Here is a 21,133-nt window from a genome sequence, read left to right as displayed (position 1 = left end):
GGATTTAGTTGATGAGATATGTGAAGCAGGTTTATCTGTATCCATGGGAGCACTCAATGCCATGTGTCATGCTTGTGAGGAGAGCTGTGATTTATATTGGTATGCTTTCTCTTAAGCTGTAGTTTTTTTTGCCAGCTATGGTCATTTCATTTAATTCATTCCTAAGTTTATGTGAAGTAATGTAATGGTTGGATTAGGTAATTATATTGTTATAGTACAGAAATGTTGCTGATCTTATCATTTAAATTGTTAAACTTATGGTGAAATGTGTGGAAGAATATTATAATTTTTGGGGAAGAATATTCCATTGCTTTATTTATTCATTTAGCAGTAATGAAGTCGTATCATTAAAGGTATAATGGGTACAATTCTCTGCAATTGTTGGTGCATGATGGTTAAAGATTATTGTCACTTTGTCTTTGTTATTCTAGGATGTCTATGTTTATGTTGATATTTCTAATGTTAGTTTTATGTAAGTTTTTCCATAGAAATTTTCAAAAGCCTATTAGCTCAAATGGTAGAGCAATGTGCTATTGCACATAGATGTAGGTTCAAGTCCTACATAGGTTATAACTATAGTAGCAAGTGTGAATTTAATGAGGAAAAAGAGAAAATTAATTGTATTTTGGGCATTACTATTGAAGAATTATATTTTTCAACAATTACTTTAAGCGTCGCCTCATAAAAAGTCAGGGACTCATAAAATACACCTAACGCGTCACCTGTAATGAAAAAGGTGACTTGTAAAACAACCTAATGCATCACCAGTAATGAAAAAGGCAACTCATAAACCAACCTAACACATCACCTGTGATGAAAAAGGCGACTCATAAACCAACCTAACGCATCACGCTATAGGCGACACGTAAGGGGGTACCCTATTGTGTCGGTGCCTGTAGTGTCGCCCTTCAAGCGATGCGTAAGATGGTTTAGAGGCGACTCGATAAGGGTTTTTTGTAGTAGTGATTGTTGAAGCTTTATGTATTGTAGTTTAATAGACCAGCAATAGGTATGAAGCAGACGACATCTAACGACGTTACTTATGAGGGTAACGATGGTGCAACGGAATTTACGCATATACCCTTCAGTATTTACTGGAATTGACAACTTTACCCCTTGATAAACGTTGGTGAGAAACCCTGGCTAGCTCGAGTACAATTTAGGGAAGTGATTTTGGCACACCAAAAAGTAATTTAGGCACACTCATTATTAGAGCACAATTTTCTATGTACCTTTTACATAGAGGTATGTCAATATCAATATTAGGTTTGCCAAAATCAGCTTCTATAATTTATGAGGATAATTTTCAAAAGGAAAAATTGTCGGGAATAATCCCACCTTTGGGGCATCCTCTAAAAATAATCCCACCTTCGGATTATTTTTAAATAATCCCATCTTTATACCCAATCTACTCCCAATGGTCCCAACCGGTCAACTAAATTATTATAACAAGTTATCTGACACGTGTCGGCCTGTGATTGGTCAAAAAAATAAAAAACCACCCACCAGCCCCAGCCACCCTCCCCGCCGCCTGTTTCTGTCGGCCTTGTTGCCGGACTCCCCTGCCCCACAATGCCGACCGCCCAGACCGCCTCTCCCAGCGCTGACACCCCCCCTCCCCCGAACCACCAACCTCCCTACCACCGTCACGAAAACCCATTAAAACCAACCATCCGCCAACCCTCGAAAACCCTTTCTCCGCCCCGATCCCGGCTCCCCTCCCCTTCCCCCATTTTGATTTCGGCAGCTCTCCCCTTTCCCCATTTTGATTCCGGCAGCTCTCCCCTTCCCCCGTCCCGATTCCGGCCTTCCTCCCCTTTCCCTGGCTCGAGTTCGGCCTCCCTCACATTCCTCCGCCACGATTCCGGCCTCCGTTGTCACTCTTCCTTGCCTCGATTTCGGCCGCCCAGACCACCCACAATAGCGACGACGACGCGAGCTCCGATTTAATGGTTGCTGCAATTCGGCGATCAAGTGTTGCGGTGGCTGGGACTGGTGGAGGGGGTGGCTGGCTTACTGCTTTTTTTTTTTTTTTTAATTCAGATTTTTTTTAATTTTAAATTTTAGACAAATTGTATGGTGACACGTGTACTTTAAAACCCAAAATTATTTTTTTTTTTTACCATTTTAACAGGTAACCGATCACTTGTTGGGAGCAGATTGGGTATAAAGGTGGGATTATTTAAAAATAATCCAAAGGTGGAGTTATTTTTAGCGGACGCCCCAAAGATGGGATTATTCCCGGCAATTTTTCCTTTTCAAAAATGGTATTTACCATAGAGTGCCAAAATCCCTCATAAATTATGGAAGCTGATTTTATGGTAAATTTCATTGAGAAATTTAAAGTAGTTTCATTGATAGTCAAATTATACTATGGATATCAAACAATGAGAATTTATATACGTTGTTGTTCATGGTCCATAAAACGCTAGATGTCCATAAAATGCTAAATGGGCCAGGTCCATCATATACTTTAATAACACTAATCTTCTCCTTGTATAAGGTTTTTTTTTTTGGTGCATAGAAAGCCATAGTGGCTGATGGTAAGGGTGTTCAAAAATTGGCTCGGACCGAAAAAATGAATCGGACTGGTCCGGATTGGACCAAATTAATCGGTTCGGTCTCCGGGTCGAGAAATTTATTTTTCCGATCTTCGGTCCGGTCCAAAACCCTATAAAAACCGATATTGGACTGGATCGATTTTTTCCTTAAAATTATACATAAAACCTTTATTAATGCTTCAGATTATCCTTAACAAACTTGAAAAACAGAAAAACTATAGTCGTATGAGTTTTTTTGTACTAAACATACAAAAAAAGACGTTAAAATAGTGTTTTTCCTTAATTTTTTTTTTCAAGTTTTCCATAAAATATTTAAAATTTAATAACAATTCTAAAATCGGTCCGGACCGGGTTTTGGACCGATTTTTTCGGTCCGGTCTGGGTTTGGTCCTAGCTTAATCGGTCCGATTTTCGGTTCTTGAAATTCAATTTTTCGATCTTTGATCCGGTCTTGGACCAATGAACAGCCCTAGTTGGCTAGCTGATGGCAATCGATATTAGAATCCTCTAAAATCGGGAAGAAAACTTAACCAAGTGAGATATCCCTCGCTCTCTCTTTGTATGTAGTATTTATTGATAAACAATGAATAGAATCAATTATACAAAAATATTCTTTCGTGGTATCACGGGTTGAAATCTTGAGAATCATCAATATTTAAACAAGATATCTTTTCCTCTTTAAAAAAACGGTGTTTTTTTCACTTATAGAAGTTACGTATTCAAGGTTACTCAATCGGTCAAGGTTTACTTATAGGGATTACTTATTAAGGGGTTACTCAGTCAGTTAGAGGTTACTTAATCTGTCAGGGGTTACATATAAGGGTTACTTATGAAGAAGTAACCCCGTATACCCTAAATTGCTCATTTACTATTGAATCTCACCAAACAAAAAAGAATAAAAAAAACTTAAAAGTATAGAATATCAAACTCCTTTTGTTTCGTAATAATCGCAACAGTTTGACTTTTGTACTATTCATTTGCTTACTTTGACTATACTTTTTACCAATATATAAAAAACATATGTTGCCATGAAAACTATTTTTGGATTAGTTTATATATATATATTTTTATTATATTAACTTTTTATACTTCTTAATAATATATAATTATAAACATTAATGGTCAAAATTATGTATTGCCTTGTGTGTTAGTCAAAGTTATGGATTGACATTTGTGTCAGTTAAAGTGTTGCGATAATTATGTAATAGAATGAGTAAAAATAAATCAAAATTGAAAATTATAAGATAAATTCTCATCATGCACAAAATGGTGAATAAAGTTTGAAAGTGAAAAAGTAAAGAGAAAATGGGTTATATATATCTAGAGAGTGAAATAGGAGAGTCATATCTCTATTATATGAGCCCATCGAGAAGGCTATAGTGTTCATCTACAGTTACTTTAGTATCCTCACTCAATTTTCATTAAATATTTTTGGGTTGGGTAATTGGGTATATTAGACAACTAATCCCTAAAATTTTTGTTTGAAAAAATTAAAAAATAAGTAACCCCGAGTAACTCCCCTTATTTTATTTTTACTATAAAAAAACTGCACTTATTTATAAAAGTAACCCTATTTTCCCATTATGATATTAATGATAACCCCTTATCCGTTAAGGTAACCCCATTTGACAATTGTTGTAACCTAGTAACCCCCTTTACTTAATTAATTAATTATATGTGAAATGTTTACATCATGTGGCTAGCCACATATAATACTACCTCCATTTCATATTTTTTGCAAGTTTGGGGTATTATTTGTGAGATATAAAATATTCCAAAGTTGCAAAAAGTATGAAACGGAGGTAGTAATTTGTTTAACAATTTTCCAAGGAGTGGACTGGTGGGAATATGTTACTAATTACTACTTCCTCCGTTCTATTAATATTGCAACAATGGACTTTTTGCACTATTCATCACTCTTGTTTGACCATATAATATGAGTTATACGTTAAACAAAATATAGTCAAGTGGGATCTTGTTGGATTCGTCTCATAAAATACTTTCACAATATCAACTTTTTATAATTTTTACTCTTACACAATTATATATATTTAGCATATAAAACGTGTTTCGGGATGCGTAATTTCCTCCTTGTTGCAATATTAACAGAACGGAGGAAGTATATCTTATTTTGCGCATACGATGCGCGCGTCATAGTTAGCCAATTCCTGAGAGCTCTTTCAGTTGTTGACAACATAATGAGGGAAAATATGTAAATACATATTTTTAGAGTTATAAATATCCACACAATATTCTTTAAAGTTTTTTTTTTTTTTTTTTAAAAAAAAAAAAAAAAAAGCAATTAACGTTAATGAAGGCAAATAAGCAAATAAACATATTAGAGGATATAATTGTCCAAACATTATTCATAAGAGTTAAACTAACAAATCACACGAGGAAAAACTTAAATGCAATTAACAACATATTAATATGGACATATAGGTAAACAAATATTTTAATGATATAATTGTCCTCACACTATTAATAAGTATTTTCTAATACTTTTTAAAAGAAGAGAAGAAGATAGGATTAAATCATAAAGAATTAAAGATGTGTTATTCTCTTAATATTAATATGAAAATTATTACACACTAATTTATTTTCCCAATATGTTCTACCACTAGGCTGTAACTCCTCTAAGGCCTAACATACAAAGATATTCGAAAGCTTGGTATTACAGTTACGAATACGAGACATTGGTTTGCTTTTCCTTGCAAAAATGGACTTTAATGATGCTGCTTTAGTTAACCATGTGTTCAATGGGTATGACGGATTGCAATTGGGCCATATTGTACTTGTATTAAATTTGGATCCAAACTTTGCTTTTTAAAATTCTACTCGTATTTTTGGCAACTAAGTTTCTTTTATTACTCCCTCCGTTTTTTTTTTAAAGCTAGAGTTGGGATTGTACGCAGTTTTAAGAGGTGTAATAAAATAAGATGTGTTTAATAAAATAAGATGTTACTAGAGTGGATAAAGTAATAAAAAATTGTAAGAAAAAGATACCGGGTTATTATTTTATTGAAAAATAAAACGGTGTGAGAGGAAGTGGGGACCATTGCAGGAGTGAAAAATGATAAAATAAGACTGTAAGAGTGAGTGGGGACCAAAAATCTAGCCGTCTCCTCTCTATTTTTTCTCTCTAGGGTTTTCAAAAAAAAGTGTTTCATAGGGCGAAAATAGTCAAATTTCTCTGGAAATTTGACTATTTCTGACCCTTTTCCTTTAGTTTTTTTTTTTTTTTTTTTTTTTATGTTTTTGTTATTAAATTCAATAAATCTACACTTTTTGAAGGTAGTAAGTACCCCTATAGTGGGTTTGAGCGTAGAAAGTGCCCTATGTTGGGCTTTGTTCTAGTTTTGTTTTTGTTTTTTGAGTTTAGTATGAGACAAGTTGTTTCATGGGTAAAGATATATGCGGGATCGAAAAAGAGGTTAATCCTTCGATTACAATCAGATGAATCAGACGAAAATTTTCTTCACGACTACAACAGATCGATAGACCCCCTTGTCGAAAAAGGCTGTAAATCACAGCGATATAAAAGAGGGTATAAAGAATGTACGATTTGCAACAACGATCGTAGCTCTGCTGAAAGGAAGCTTTTATTTGATTCAATTGTCATGTATTTATTAAATTTAAATCTCTTTGTAGATGTCGTATGATTTTTTATTTATGAACCAATCTTTATTCAAAAAAAAAAGTGAGTGGGGACTATTAGTGGATAAAGATATATTATTAAATTGTAAAGGTTTCCAAAAGAGGAAGTGTAGCTTTTAAAAAATGGACGAAAATAACAAGTGTAGATTCAAAAAAAAAAAAAAAAAAAAAAAAAACGGAGTTATACGGAGTAGCAATTGGTTCATACTGTAGTACTTCCTCCTTTTTTTTAATATTAACAACACACTTTTTTACGATATTTAAGAAAAGTGGATTTCACATAATTTAAAACACTTAAAATAATGGGGTTGAGAGGTTGTTAACACTCGTAGTATACTTAAGTGAGTCATGAGGTTAAAATAAGGGTAATTTATTTATTTATTTAGTTAGTTATTTATTTATTTTTTTATTTTATTTTATTTAAAAAAAAAAAATTCCAATCATAATGTGTTGTAAGTATTGTGACATTTACATTTTAGGAAAGTGTTGCAAGTATTAAAAACGGATGAAGTAATATTAAGTGTGGATCCAAACTTTATTTGTTTTTTTTTTTTTTCCTTTTTTTGGCAACTAAGTTTGCTTCTTTATAGAAATTGAATTAATTTGCTAGTGCGTGTTCAGTGCGGCTGACTACTCCGTTTGCCCGCTTGTAAAAAGAATAGATTAATCTCTATAATAATGGTTAAGTAACATGTATTATACTGATAAAATAACCCCTTATTACTTATTATACTTATTGAACAACCTTTAAATAACAAACTAAGTCCTATAACACTGACACAATAACCCCTATACTACTATATTCTACTAACAAAGTAACCCGTATAGCCATAACAGAGTAACCCCTATACTCCTAACCGAATAATCCCATATTCCCATGGACCCAAACTTTGGTTTTTTTTTTTTTTTTTGGTGCATATTAAGTTTGCTTTTTAATAGACGTTGGACATGTTTTGCCGCTTCTTCTCACCAAGTCACTATATAAATGCTGGGCACCGCACACCATCAATATTAACTTTTCTTTCGATATTTCCAAACAAACAAAAAAGAAAAAAAAAAAAAAAACATTTTAGCTAACGAAGTACGAAGTACTTGTATATGAGAGTAACCCATCCAGGTACGTTATTGTGTTGATACAAGTTGTTCATTTGCTGGTTGTCAATTTGAGTTTTTATTTTTCTACCACCTCCATTTTATATAATTTACAATTATTAGACATTTTCTACTCACACTTTATGTCAAATCGTTACAAATAATGTGAAACAGAGATGGTATATCAAATGATTTAAATATTTTTAACCTTTTCAGTATATCTTTGCTGACAAGGGTTATGCATATCGTTTTCCAACTATTGTGATGATAATGGTTGTGATGTAGATAGTATGAATGATACGACGGAGAAAGAGGCCGGGGCGGTGGAGGAGGAGGTGGAGCGGAGGTGGGCTGCTTTACAGCGGCTGCCTACTTATACAAGCATAAGAAAAGGGTTGTTGAGGCTAGTGATTGATGATGGGAAAGTTGATATTAAGGAGATTGATCTTCAAAAGTTGGGGAAGCAAGAGAAAAAAGTTTTGATTGAATCTCTCCTCAAAGGTATTCAAGAAGATACTGAGAATTTCCTCAGAAAACTCAGAGATAGAATTGATCGGTGAGTTTTTGTTTTACTACATATTTTTATTACTCGCTTTGTCCAATGAATTTATTTGCCTCGTATTCTATTTTGGGTTGTTCCTTAAAAGAATGTTCCAATTTCTAATACTCCATATAACAACATTCCTTATTATTTACACCTCGTGCTTATACTCATAAACATGAAAAAGAGATGATTTTAATGTAGTCTTATGACTTTTGACTACCACAATTTTTTAAAATGGACCGTTGAGATTATTTATTTATTTTTATTTATTTTTAATTAATAATTTTAATTAAAAATAATTTTTTAATTATTTTAAATATATTTTTATCTGCCAGGAATTATTTTTTAATATTTTTGAAATTTTAGAAATTAAAAAATATATAAAATAATTTAAAAAATAATTTTTAATTAAAATTACTAACTAAAGATAAATAAAAAAACAAACAATCTCAACCGTCCATTTTAAAAAAATTGTGGTAATCAAAAGTCATAAAACTACATTAGAATTTTTAATGAAAAAGACATAAGTGCATTTTTGTCAATGTACATCGTTGATCACTTGATCATTAATACGTAGTATTTTCGATTACATATTATAAAAAATTATCAGTACCAAAGCAATTTGATTAAAGAAAACCTCGCAGACAATTTTACTTGTTTATAGTTACAAGATTTTTTTTAAAAGAAAGAAAACACCACAGACCCTTAAAAAGTTAAAATGTTCATTATACTTTTCTCATAATTTTTTTTTTTTTAAAAAAAAAAAAAAAGCAAATTCACGTTGAAAGTTGAAACCATGCGTATATGGCAATAAAGTGATTAAATTTTTATTTATTTATTTTTTAAATCAATGTGAATCACTCACATTGATCACAAAACTTAGGGCATGTTCTCTTCCGTTGAAATTCAGTTCAGTTCAGTTCAGTTCAGCTCTTAATTTACGTCTAATGATATTGCTAATGATATAAAGCCAGTTGAAATTCAGTTCAGTTCAGTTCAGCTCTTAATTTACGTCTAATGATATTGCTAATGATATAAAGCCAAATTTCATTCTTTTAAGCTCTTATTACGACGACGACGACAATAATAATAATAATAATAATAATAATAATAATAATAATAATAATAATAATAATAATAATAATATTAACAATAATAATAATAATCAATAAGTAATAAATAATAATAATAATAATAATAATAATAATAATAATAATAATCATCAATAAATAATAATAATAATAACAATAATAATTGAAATAATAATACTAATAATAATAATCAATAAATAATAATAATAATAATAATCAATAAATAATAATAATAATAATAATAATAATAACAATAATAATAATAATAATCAATAAATAATAATAATAATAATAATAATAATAATAGTAATAATAATAATAATAATAATCATCAATAATTAATAATAATAATAATAATATTAATAATAATAATAATAATATGTAAATTTGTATATACACATATGTATAATAATAAATAATCAAAGATCACTAATCCGTAGTTAAAAATCACTAATTAATAAGTTCAGTTCAGTTCAGTTCAGCTGAGTTCAATCAATCGGAACAGGCCCTTACAATACACTTGGGGAAAAGATTATTAAGCATTAAAATTAGAAAAATTTAACCACGTAAATAATACTCTATTATATCTTACATGTTATTCTCATTTGAAATTTAGACAATATTAACAACTTAAGAAAATCTTCTAAATTCTTTCTAATATACAAGTATAAGAAAAAGATTAGGGAAAATGGAGTTTGTTTAATTCCATCGATGAATACTTTAAAAATATCAAATTTTTATATGAATTTTTTTTTTACTAAAATGTAATTAAAGATTTTAATACTTTAAAACGTACTTCGTATGTTAAATTAAATGAAAATATGATCAAGTGGAGTACTTAATAGGAAGATTTTCAGTTTTTCACGGAATAGAGTGAGACTTGAGAAGTTGAGATTGAGTAGCCTCACCTGTATATAATTAAGGGTAGGGTCGTAGGTAACTGTCATACTTGGGAGTAATTAAGAGATGAGTGGCTTATATTAACAACTCAACAAAAAAAAATCTATAGTTTATAATAACAAACCACACATTCCGTACGAAATATTTTTCTGGCTGTTTCACCATTGGCTGCTTTATACGTAGTATTTTTCATCATTATTCTTTTTTATTGGTTTTCTGTGTGACCAAAAGCTTAAGCTGATGTTGAAATCTTAGATCGGATTATATACTTTATCACGCCCCCTCAAATGAGAGCCCGTTGGGCTTGAAATGTGGATGTGGTATGGGTCCCATTCATTCCCAACGCTAAATATTCCCACTAAAAAGTAAGAAATGAATGAGATTTGAACCTGTGATTTTTATGTCACGATGGCTCTTGATACCATGTTAAAGGACTAACTCAACGAAGAGTGATAGTTGAAGTAAGCTTTTGATTGAAGTCTAAGGCCGGTTTATATATATATCCTATCATGGAAAGATATTTAACAGTGAACAAGATTAAGTAAATTATCTTTCCATTATTTGAGTTGGCATCTTGGAATTAATGGAATGTTTGGGACCAACGGACCATCATCCATAGCTTTATTATTGCTAATTTGTAGGATTAACTTTAATCCTGTCAAAAAAAAAAAAACTTTATTCAATAGGAATTTAAAGGGAAAGTAACGCTTTAGTGCATCTATGATTGGGTTCCATGGAAAACTACTTGGATTAATCTTCACAAATCACATTGACAATTGATTTGAAGGAACGAATTGGCTAATTTAATACTGTACTCCGTAAAAGTTTGTTTCAAATAATGATTTATACACTAGTAGAAAACTCTAGATCTAGAGTTTTTATGGTCGAATTTGACCTTTAAAGCCTTAATTTCAAGCCCAAATTGGCGTTTTCAATTCATGGCGGTGGGTGGAGGTCATGGTGAGCTAGATGTTTTTTTTTTTTTTTTTTTTTTTTTTTTGTTAATTTTGATTTTAGATTTATCTTTGGTGGGGGTACGGTCGTGGTGGGTGGGGGGTCGTGGTTTGGGTGGGGTCTGGTCGTGGTTTGGTTGGGGATCTGGTTGTGTGGGTGGGGGTTGTGGTTTGGGTTAGGGTTTTGGTGGGTTTCGGTGAGGGTTTTGGTGGTGGGGGTTAGTTGGTGGTTCTGGTGGGTGAGGGGTGGTGGGGGGTCGTGGTGGGGTTGTGGGTTTCGGTGAGGGTTTGGTGGGTGGGGGTCAGTTGGGGGTTCTGATGGTGGTGGCTGCTCGTGGGGGTCGTGGTGGGTGGTGGTGCTGGACGGTGGTGTTGGTGGTCGTGGTGTTGGTGGTCGTGGTGGGTGGTGGTGTTGGACGGTGGTGTTGGTGGTCGTGGCTGGAAGTCCTGGAACATGAGTTTTTAATTTTATTTATTTTTTATTTATTTTTATTATTTGTATTTTTTTTTTTTGAGGAATATTATTTGTATTAATTTTATTAGTTGAATTAATTTTTTTTAATGTAAATGTAATATTACAACAAATAATTAATAAAAATATTAATGTTTTTATATATGTTTGGTTTATATATCAATTTATGTGGAAAAAATCCAAATTTTATTTTTATTTATTTTTATTTTTTATACCCATAATGGGCAGCGGTTTGGCGCCAAAACCGCTGCCCTTTCTCTAGTAATGGCTAATGGCAAGCCCCCTAAGCCCATGCGGTTCAAAACCGCTTGCCATTAGGGGGTTTGAACCGCTTGCCATTACGTTTATTCTACTAGTAATAAGTGACCATAATGTACTAATAATGTGATGTTTTTTGATACTTTTAATTTATGGTGCGTTAATGTTTAATTACCTACGAACTTAGTTTCTTACGGGTTTTAATACGTGTAATCTTTGACCATTAACTTATTATTCCAGAGTTTATAATAGTGAAAATTATGGAAAATTGTTGTAATTTTCAATAATTAATATATATATAGATTTTTTTACGTCATGCAATTTATACAATGATCTGGATTCTTATTGATATTTATAGGGCTGCAATTAAAATTCCAAATATTCAATTGAGATACGAGCATCTGTCCGTGGAAGGAGAAGTACGTGTAGGAAGCAGAGCCTTGCCCACTTTGCTTAATTCTTCTATGAATTTTCTAGAGGTAATAATTTTTATTGTCGTCTTGTCAGAGGACATTAGATTCAATCAACATACTTCCTCTGTTTTTTTACTTGACCTGTTTCTTTTATCACGCTTGCCAATGCAAAACTTTAACGATCAATAACTTAAATTCTCCATAAGTAAAAATTATAAAAGTTATATATTATGATAGTACTTAATGAGATGAATCCAAAAAGATCATACATGAATATATTTTTCTTTACATATTATTCACAAAAGACGGTCAAAGGAGGGGTAATGAATAGTGTAAAAGTTAAAGCGGGTCAAGTAATAAAGAACGAAGGAAGTAGATATTAGTTGTCACTTTATCCCAAACTTTAATTATAATTATTAGTACATGGACATTTTTGAGCAAGGCAAATTAAAGGCAATTTGCATGGATATGCAATCAAAGAAGAAACAATTATTAGGGAGTGTAGTAAGGTCAATATTAATTTTATGTGGGACAGGACTTTTTTTTTTTTTTTTTTTTTTTCCCAATTTAAATCAAGGCATATTGACAAGAATTTATTTATATATTTAATCATTAATTTATTTTAGTGTTTTTTTTTTTGACATAGGCCATAACAAGAATTGTCATTGGCAAGAGAATTAGACAAAAAAAATATAGACTCTTGATATCTTATAAAGTTATACTGTAGTAATAAGTTTGATGTGTTTTTGATATTGGTGCAATAGACACATTAAAAATAGCATAAATAAACCAATGTTGCAATGATCCTGTACCAGTCAATCCAATAACGAACTATCAAAAACATTATTTGTGACATACTCTGTGAATTGTTTAGCTGGTAAGAAAACTGTTTTTTTTTTTTTTTTTTTTTTTTCGACATTGGCAGACAATTCTTGGGTTGATACGACTTACCCCATCAAAGAAGAGGACCATCAAGATACTCCAAGATGTCAGTGGAATTGTTAAACCATCTAGGTGTACCTCTGTTTTGAATACTTTCTTCGTTTATTTTCGTTAATGTATCATGAAAACATACTCACTCGTGTTATAGAATGTACATAGAGAAATGATTTTGGCACACCTATCGTAAGATGTGCCTAAATCAATCAAATGTGTACCAAAATAAGTTTCCTAGTCTTTCATTTTAGTGTTTAATTTAAGAGATCAATTTTTCATAAATTTTGTTAATACAATAATCAAAGTTGCATAGTATATTATAAGTCATAAAAATCAAACTATTTCCATGCATACATAATTAAAAATATTAATGTTCGTTACTAAATTCATTGTGCATTGATGTTTAAATGTTAGGATGACATTGCTTTTGGGACCTCCAGACTCTGGAAAAACTACATTACTACAAGCACTCGCAGGGAAGCTAGATGAAGACCTTAAGGTGTTTTTAATTTTCAATCCGAAATCTTTTTATGAATACGTCACTGAGTTTTATAGTATTTCATATGTAATATTATTCTTAATAACTCCCTTAATAAATTGATAAAGTGTGGTATGGATATGTGATAAATGAAGTTCATAGGAAATTGACATCTTAACCTTAGAGCTGTGTGTATATACACAAGTAGACAAAAGTGGAAGCTAAAATAAACATTTATTACAAATGCGTGATTCTGTCGTGTATTCCTAGCTAGGAACTTCATTTCTGTATTTTTTTAAAAATTGTTTATTTATGGATGTTGGTAACAACATTATCCTATACATACTATGTAAACTACTGTCAACAGGTAACTGGAATGATAACCTACAATGGGCATGAGTTGACAGAAATAAGTCCCCATAGAACGAGTGCTTATATCAGTCAACATGATCTTCACTTTGGAGAAATGACAGTAAGGGAGACACTCGATTTTTCAGGACGATGTTTAGGGGTTGGAACTCGGTATAAGTTGTTGGAAGAGCTGTTAAGACAAGAGAAGCAATCAGGGATCACACCTGATCTTGATATCGACGTCTTCATGAAGGCCATAGCGATTCCAGGTCAAGAAAGTGGTCTAATTACTGATTATGTCCTCAAGGTTTGTAATCTTTACTGGCCTAAAGGCTTACTTTTAAAAAACTTATTTAGTTTTTAAATCTCAGTACACTAAATTAAATACCATCTTTTATCTATTAATAGTTACTAGGATTGGATATATGCGCGGATACCATGGTGGGTGATGAGATGAGGAGGGGTATCTCGGGTGGTGAGAAGAAGCGTTTAACCTTAGGTATATATGCACATTCAACTATATAATACTTATATATATCAGGGTGTACCTTCAATTACGTTTATTTTTATGATATCAAGAATGTTCCTAAATTTTATGTTACAAAAGTGCTTGATTAATTTGGGTGATTGTACTATAATGTAGGTGAAATGTTGGTTGGACCAACAAAAGTGTTCTTAATGGATGAAATTTCAACCGGGTTGGATAGCTCCACTACTTTTCGCATATGCAAGAACTTAAGAGATATAGTTCACATGTTGGATGTAACAATGATCATATCTCTTTTGCAACCGAATCCTGAGACGTATGACCTATTTGATGATATCATTCTTCTTATTGAAGGTCACATCGTTTACCAAGGTTCGTGTGAAGATGTTCTTGAGTTTTTTGATTACATGGGATTCAAGTGCCCGGAAAGAAAAGAAGTCGTCGACTTTTTGCTAGAGGTTACTTCAAAGAAAGACCAAGCACAATACTGGTCGCCTAAGAACCAGTCTTCACACAAATTTATTTCTGCTCACGAGTTTGCTCAAGCATTCAAATCTTACCGAATTGGGCAGAGACTAGCATCGGATCTTTGCATTCCTTATGAGTCTAAGTCTAAAGCAATGCAATCGGATCTTTCGAAAGAATTGTATGGTACCTCCAGTTGGAAACTATTAAAGGCATGTTTCGCAAGGGAGTGGATGTTGATGAAGAGGAATTCTTTTGTGTACATCTTCAAAACTACTCAATTAACAATCATGTCATTGATTACCATGACGGTGTTTCTAAGGACAACAATGCATCATGAAACAGTGGCCGATGGAGGGAAATACTTGGGAGCTTTATTTTTCAGTCTCATGAATATGATGTTTAATGGAATGGCTGAATTTCCTATGACAGTCCTTAGCCTTTCGGTTTTTTACAAACAAAGGGACCTTTTCTTCTACCCTGCTTGGGCTTATGCCTTGCCTGTTTGTGTCCTACGAATACCACTGTCATTCGTTGATTCTACTATTTGGACTGTCATCACTTATTATACAATTGGCTTTGCTCCAGCAATTAGTAGGTAAGGTAGACATGAGCTTTTAATTTTTTTTTCGTAAATGCATGCTTTGTTATATCATGAAAACCATGATCAATTATGTTGTGTTTAGCCAAAGTAAGTTTATGTGCAATTTTTATCAGATTTTTTTGCCATTGGCTAGCACTCTTCTGCACAAATCTGATGGCAATGTCCCTCTTTCGCTTGCTTGGTGCCGTTGGAAGGACAATGGTTATTGCTAGTACTATCTGTACCTTAACCTTGCTGTCTGTTTTTGTCCTAGGAGGATTCATTATTGCAAAAGGTAATCAATTCACCAATGCGTGCTTTCAATTTTTTGCTTTCGTTCCAAGTTCCGTATTCTTCATGGGATGTTCTACGTCGTATTTTCCTAGCATTGGGAACTTGTTATGATCTGTTGTTACCGCAATTCACATTGTGTGTGTTTTACAGATGACATTGCACCTTGGATGAAATGGGCATACTACCTTTCGCCTATGATGTACGGACAAAATGCTATAGTTATCAATGAATTTCTTGACAAACGATGGAGCACAGTAAGTGCACTTTCTGTTGCTTCCTTTTCCTTGATAAATCATTCATGATCATGTTGTTTTCCAGAGACTACCTTATAAACTTGTAATAAAGGGGTATTATTTGTGAGACATAAAAAATTCATTTGTTGCAAAAATTAGAAACGGAGGTAATAGTTGTAATGAACCACCTATAATAATGACCAATCTAATCTTTCATGTGGTACGTATGTATGATATATATACTTATTAATCTATACATGTTTTTAATTCGCAGCCTAATATGGATTCAAGAATCAATGAACAGACAATTGGCAAAGTCATACTATCCTCGAGAGGCTTTTTTAAACAACAATATTGGTTTTGGATTTGTATAGGAGCTTTATTAGGATTTTTTCTCATCTTCAACTTATTCTACATACTGTCATTGACATACTTAAATCGTAAGTCCTTGATTTCATTTTTCTTGACTTACAAAAATACGTACAATAATAATAATAATATTGTTATTGAACTTTACTAATATCAATGTTTCTTCAGCTATTAGTCATTCTAGAATCATACCCTTAGATGATGATGATGAGGTCCAAAAGAAGGTTACTCTTGTAAAGAGTAATACTAGCTCTTTCGAGAATGGTGCTTCGAAAAGAGGAATGGTTTTGCATTTTCAACCTCTTTCACTGACATTCAACCATGTAAATTACTACGTGGATACGTCTGCTGTAAGTTTGGATTTCAATTGAAAACATTTGGTTATTGAATGTTGATGTACCAGTATTAATTATATTGATGACTTAATAATCTTCAACAGGAAATGAAAGGCAAAGGTTACAATGAAGATCGTCTTCAGTTGTTAAATGATGTTAGTGGTGCTTTTAGACCAGGGATTATGACAGCACTAGTTGGTGTAAGTGGTGCGGGGAAGACCACACTGATGGATGTGCTCGCCGGAAGAAAAACTGGTGGCCATATTGAAGGAAGCATCAAGATCTCAGGGTACCCCAAAAATCAGGCAACTTTTGCTCGGATCAGTGGTTATTGTGAACAAAATGACATCCATTCACCCCACGTTACTGTCTATGAATCCCTTTTATATTCGGCTTGGCTTCGTCTTTCTGCAGAAGTGGACACTACAGCAAGAAAGGTTTATTACCTTTACACATACTTCATTAAATCATTGTCATTAAAAGATAAAAGATCCCGTTCTTTACTAACTATGGAAGTAGTTTTACATTTAATTTTAATAAACATTGTTAGCTTTAATTTCTTACCTTTCATCAACTATGCAATGAAAAATGACTTAATTTAACAATAACAGCTGTTTGTTGACGAAGTAATGGATCTGGTGGAGCTTAAGCCATTGAAGGATGCTCTAGTTGGCCTTCCCGGGGTGAACGGCCTTTCAATAGAACAAAGGAAAAGATTGACAGTAGCTGTAGAGTTAGTTGCTAATCCTTCCATAATATTTATGGATGAACCAACATCCGGACTTGATGCTAGAGCTGCGGCTATTGTTATGCGCACTGTGAGAAATACTGTGGATACTGGACGGACTGTGGTTTGCACAATTCATCAGCCAAGTATAAATATATTTGAGGCCTTCGATGAGGTATTACTTCAAATATCTTTTTTCTCTACATATAAATAATTTTTATAATGTATGTAACTTGTATATTATTATTGCAGCTCTTATTGATGAAAAGGGGAGGGCATATAATCTATGCAGGACCACTTGGTCACAACTCTTGTGAGCTAATTAAGTACTTTGAAGTATGTTATTCACTTGATGCACTTATAGTTTTAGCTCTACTCCCCTGTTTCATATAATCTTCAATGCCTAACTTCGACCATTCATTAACATCTTTTGTTAAATGTCAATTACAAAACGAAGTACTTATGTGCCATCTCTTTATCTGCTAAGTAATATAGACATCATACGAAATCCAATCATAAAACATTATCAATAGTCTTCAAACTTTGAACTTTCATGGACTATGGCTTGAGTACTGTTTTTTGTTTTTAATTTTTTTTAAATGTATGCGCCTTTTGCCTAGATGATCATTGAATGAATCAATTGTAGGCCATTCCCGGAGTGCCAAATATCAAGGACGGTTATAATCCAGCAACATGGGTGCTTGATATCACTAGTCCTGAAGTAGAGTCTCAATTGGAGGTTGATTTTGCAAATAATTATGCAAACTCCTCGCTTTATCAGTAAGTTACAAATTTAAATATCTAGATATGCATATCTATTATTTCAATAATTTATGATGAGAACTAGAGACAATACATTTTGTTAGGAGGAACCAAGAATTGATTAGAGAGCTTAGCACTCCTGCACCGAATTCTAATGATCTCCACTTCCCAACCGAATACTCTCAACCATACCTTGTTCAATTTAAGGCTTGTTTTTGGAAGCAATATTGGTCTTATTGGAGGAACTCAGAATACAATCTTGCTCGATTTGCTATGACTATTTTCATAGGCCTTGTCTTTGGTGTTTTATTCTGGAATCAAGGAGGCAAAATGTGAGTTTATTTATCTTCTTCTTAACTATTATTGATCACATTATGAAGTATCCGTACCATCCCAAGATTATTTTAGTTTAATGACGCGTATTTGTTGTCATGGAACAGATCTAAAGAGCAAGACTTGATGAATCTCCTAGGTGCCATGTATTCGGCTGTACTATTCCTTGGAGGTACTAACACTTCTGCTGTGCAAGCTGTTGTTGCTACTGAAAGGACAATATTTTATCGCGAAAAATCAGCAAGGATGTACTCGGCGCTACCCTATACGTTTGCTCAGGTAATGTAACAAAGGTGTATCACGTTAAAGTAATTTAAAACCATACTTGCTCTGGTTTGAAAGTAAGTGCACGTTGATAGTGTAATTTAACTTTTATTCGGATTTGTTTTCATATCATACAGGTTGCAATAGAGACAATTTACAATGTGATACAAACTCTTGTTTACACTCTTATCCTATATTGCATGATTGGATTTGAATGGAACATCGAGAAATTCCTATACTTCTACTTCTTCATCTTAATGTGCTTCCTTTACTTCACACTATATGGAATGATGCTCGTTTCTCTTTCACCGGGTCATCAAATTTCCGCCATTATAATGAATTTCTTCCTCGGCTTTTGGAACATATTTGCTGGTTTTTTGATTCCTAGACCGGTATGTCACTTCCTACTTATTATCTATTAAATGTCTAATTAACCAATTCTAGCTATCATGTTTTTTGTTTTTACTTAATTAAACATCTAGTTTATGTAATTTATCTCTTATAATCATGTTACATTGTTACAACATTATATTACATCAAAGAATAGTTAATCACTTGAAGTTACATGTTATAAATTGACTCAACATACATGACCTATATCCACATTTATTCTTGGTTTATTAAGCTTATTAAGGGAGATGTTAGGCAACAAGCATTAGGTTAACATGTATGTATTAAATAAACCCGAGTTTAGCTAATTGTGTTTAGCTTCGATCAGCACTTACCTTAATTTCTAACTTAGAGCGTTACATTTGATTTCATTGTAGCAAATACCAATTTGGTGGAGATGGTTTTACTGGGCTTCCCCAGTTTCCTTGACATTATATGGTCTCGTGACATCACAAGTTGGCGACATCGAATCTACTCTTCTTGTGCCAGGAGGTAGCAACAACATATCCGTTAAGGTTTTCCTGAAAGAATACTTTGGTTATGACTATGAATTCCTGCCTTACATTGTTGTGGCACATCTTGGTTGGGTCCTCTTCTTCGTGTTTGGATTTGCTTATGGCATGAAGTTCATGAAATTTCAAAAGAGATGAATTAAGGATGAAGTTCATGAACTCTCAAAAGAGATGAATTAAGGATTCAAAAATTTTCCTTAATTATTCTTGATTTAATAATTTTGGAGAAAATGATTTACATGTAAATGTGGGTATACTTAGTATCGTGTTGTAATCGTAAATGTAAATGGAATAAATATCACCAAGTGCCAATTAATGATGAATTAAATTAGGTATTATGTGATTGAATTAGCCATTTAGGCCTTGTTCAGTTAATTTTATTTTTGGTTAACTAATTTGCATGATTTGAAATTTTGAACTTATTTTTATTATTTGATTGTTTAGATTTAACTTTATCGTTTTTATGGCTAGATATCAAATGAAGGAATTCTAGATCAGATATCTAGCCATAAAAACGATAAAGTTAAATCTAAAAATAATAAAATTTAATCTAAACTTATTTTTGCTGATATGATCTGAAATATGCAATGAGATACTAAAATAAGGCAAATTAAATGTAGCCTTTATATATGACCATCAAATCCAATCATAGGTAGGAGCGAGCTAGTGCATATACATTATCTCATATGCATTGTATTGATCAAAGATGGATTTATTCCAAATCAAGATTTTGGTTAAAATTAAGTTGGCTCCATGTTGAGGCCTTACAGTTAATGTACCATGAGGTGCATGAATATAAGTAGGTGAGACATCGAAAGAGAAACGTTGCAAAATCATAGCTAATGTTAATTTGGCCTCTAACAAGGACAAGTTTTGGCCGATGCAAAATCGAGGACCGGTACTGAAGGGAAAATATATGGGTTGGCCTTTGGTTGCTTTAGATTTATATCTTGATGAATAATACACAATGGCAAAAGAATTTCTGTTCCTGCTGGAATCAACACGTCCTGTAACTTTGTATCCTTGTAAACTTTGCGTAAGAGCATATAAGCTGGTGTGTAAAGTCTAAGAGTTTCGTTTACAATCATAGTTACCTGCAACAAAGAGGTGCATGTACATATTTGCATTTAGTAATTTGACAAATCTAGTGTTCTTTTAAGTGGGTTCGAGTCAATTAAAAAACATTCAAATCAATCGGACCCTCATCGTCATTTAATAAAACTCGTCGCCCCTACCATTATCATTACTCCTTTATTCAATAACAGTAGAGAGGAAAAAACATTAATCGTTGCAAAATAATATGTAACGGAGGTAGTATCAATATCTCTAAGAAGAAGATAGAAAGATTAGAGAATAACGAACTTACTATTTTGAGATGGCTCAATCCTTGGAAAGTTGGGATTTCATCCTTGCCAAACAGTTGAAAAACCTCAGCCCGAGCTCGATCTTGCCAAATTTGATGTTTGCTCATCAGAATGAGTGCCCAAACAATAAGAGTAGAGGTTGTTTATGAGCCAGCTAAGTAGAAAATCTTGCATTCATCAACAACCTCGCTCTTTGGTAGTTAAACCTTTTCCTTTTTCATTTCCATGTTCTTTAATTTCTTTCATACTAGATTCTAGTAGTATGCCCAAAAGGTCATCTTTGGTGCCTACCCCTGCTTCCATCTCCTT

The 21,133-nt window shown here is 32.7% G+C and overlaps 2 protein-coding genes across 2 annotated transcripts in view; both read left to right on the top strand.

The window, feature by feature from the left end:
• Positions 1-21,133, top strand: part of LOC145639727 (protein NRT1/ PTR FAMILY 1.2-like) — a 43,283-nt gene that overhangs the window by 7,447 nt on the left and 14,703 nt on the right. The gene's annotated exons all lie outside the window — the stretch shown is intronic.
• On the top strand, positions 7,139-19,798 carry LOC145639726 (ABC transporter G family member 34-like). The gene is made up of 20 exons (XM_081691049.1): positions 7,139-7,335; positions 7,596-7,866; positions 11,887-12,007; positions 12,867-12,955; positions 13,292-13,376; positions 13,723-14,013; positions 14,115-14,205; positions 14,350-15,256; positions 15,376-15,536; positions 15,686-15,789; positions 16,043-16,208; positions 16,306-16,487; positions 16,577-16,909; positions 17,084-17,374; positions 17,452-17,535; positions 17,846-17,979; positions 18,066-18,293; positions 18,402-18,573; positions 18,696-18,950; positions 19,326-19,798. The coding sequence occupies exons 1-20, from the start codon at positions 7,317-7,319 to the stop codon at positions 19,596-19,598; spliced, it is 4,257 nt and encodes a 1,418-aa protein (XP_081547175.1). The 5' UTR covers positions 7,139-7,316; the 3' UTR covers positions 19,599-19,798.

Source organism: Chenopodium album, chromosome 7, assembly GCF_948465745.1.
Source record: "Chenopodium album chromosome 7, dcCheAlbu1.1, whole genome shotgun sequence".
In the NCBI taxonomy this organism is placed as follows: Eukaryota; Viridiplantae; Streptophyta; class Magnoliopsida; order Caryophyllales; family Amaranthaceae; genus Chenopodium; species Chenopodium album.
Note: the sequence above shows the minus strand (reverse complement) of the source record. Positions and strands in the feature narration are given on the sequence as shown.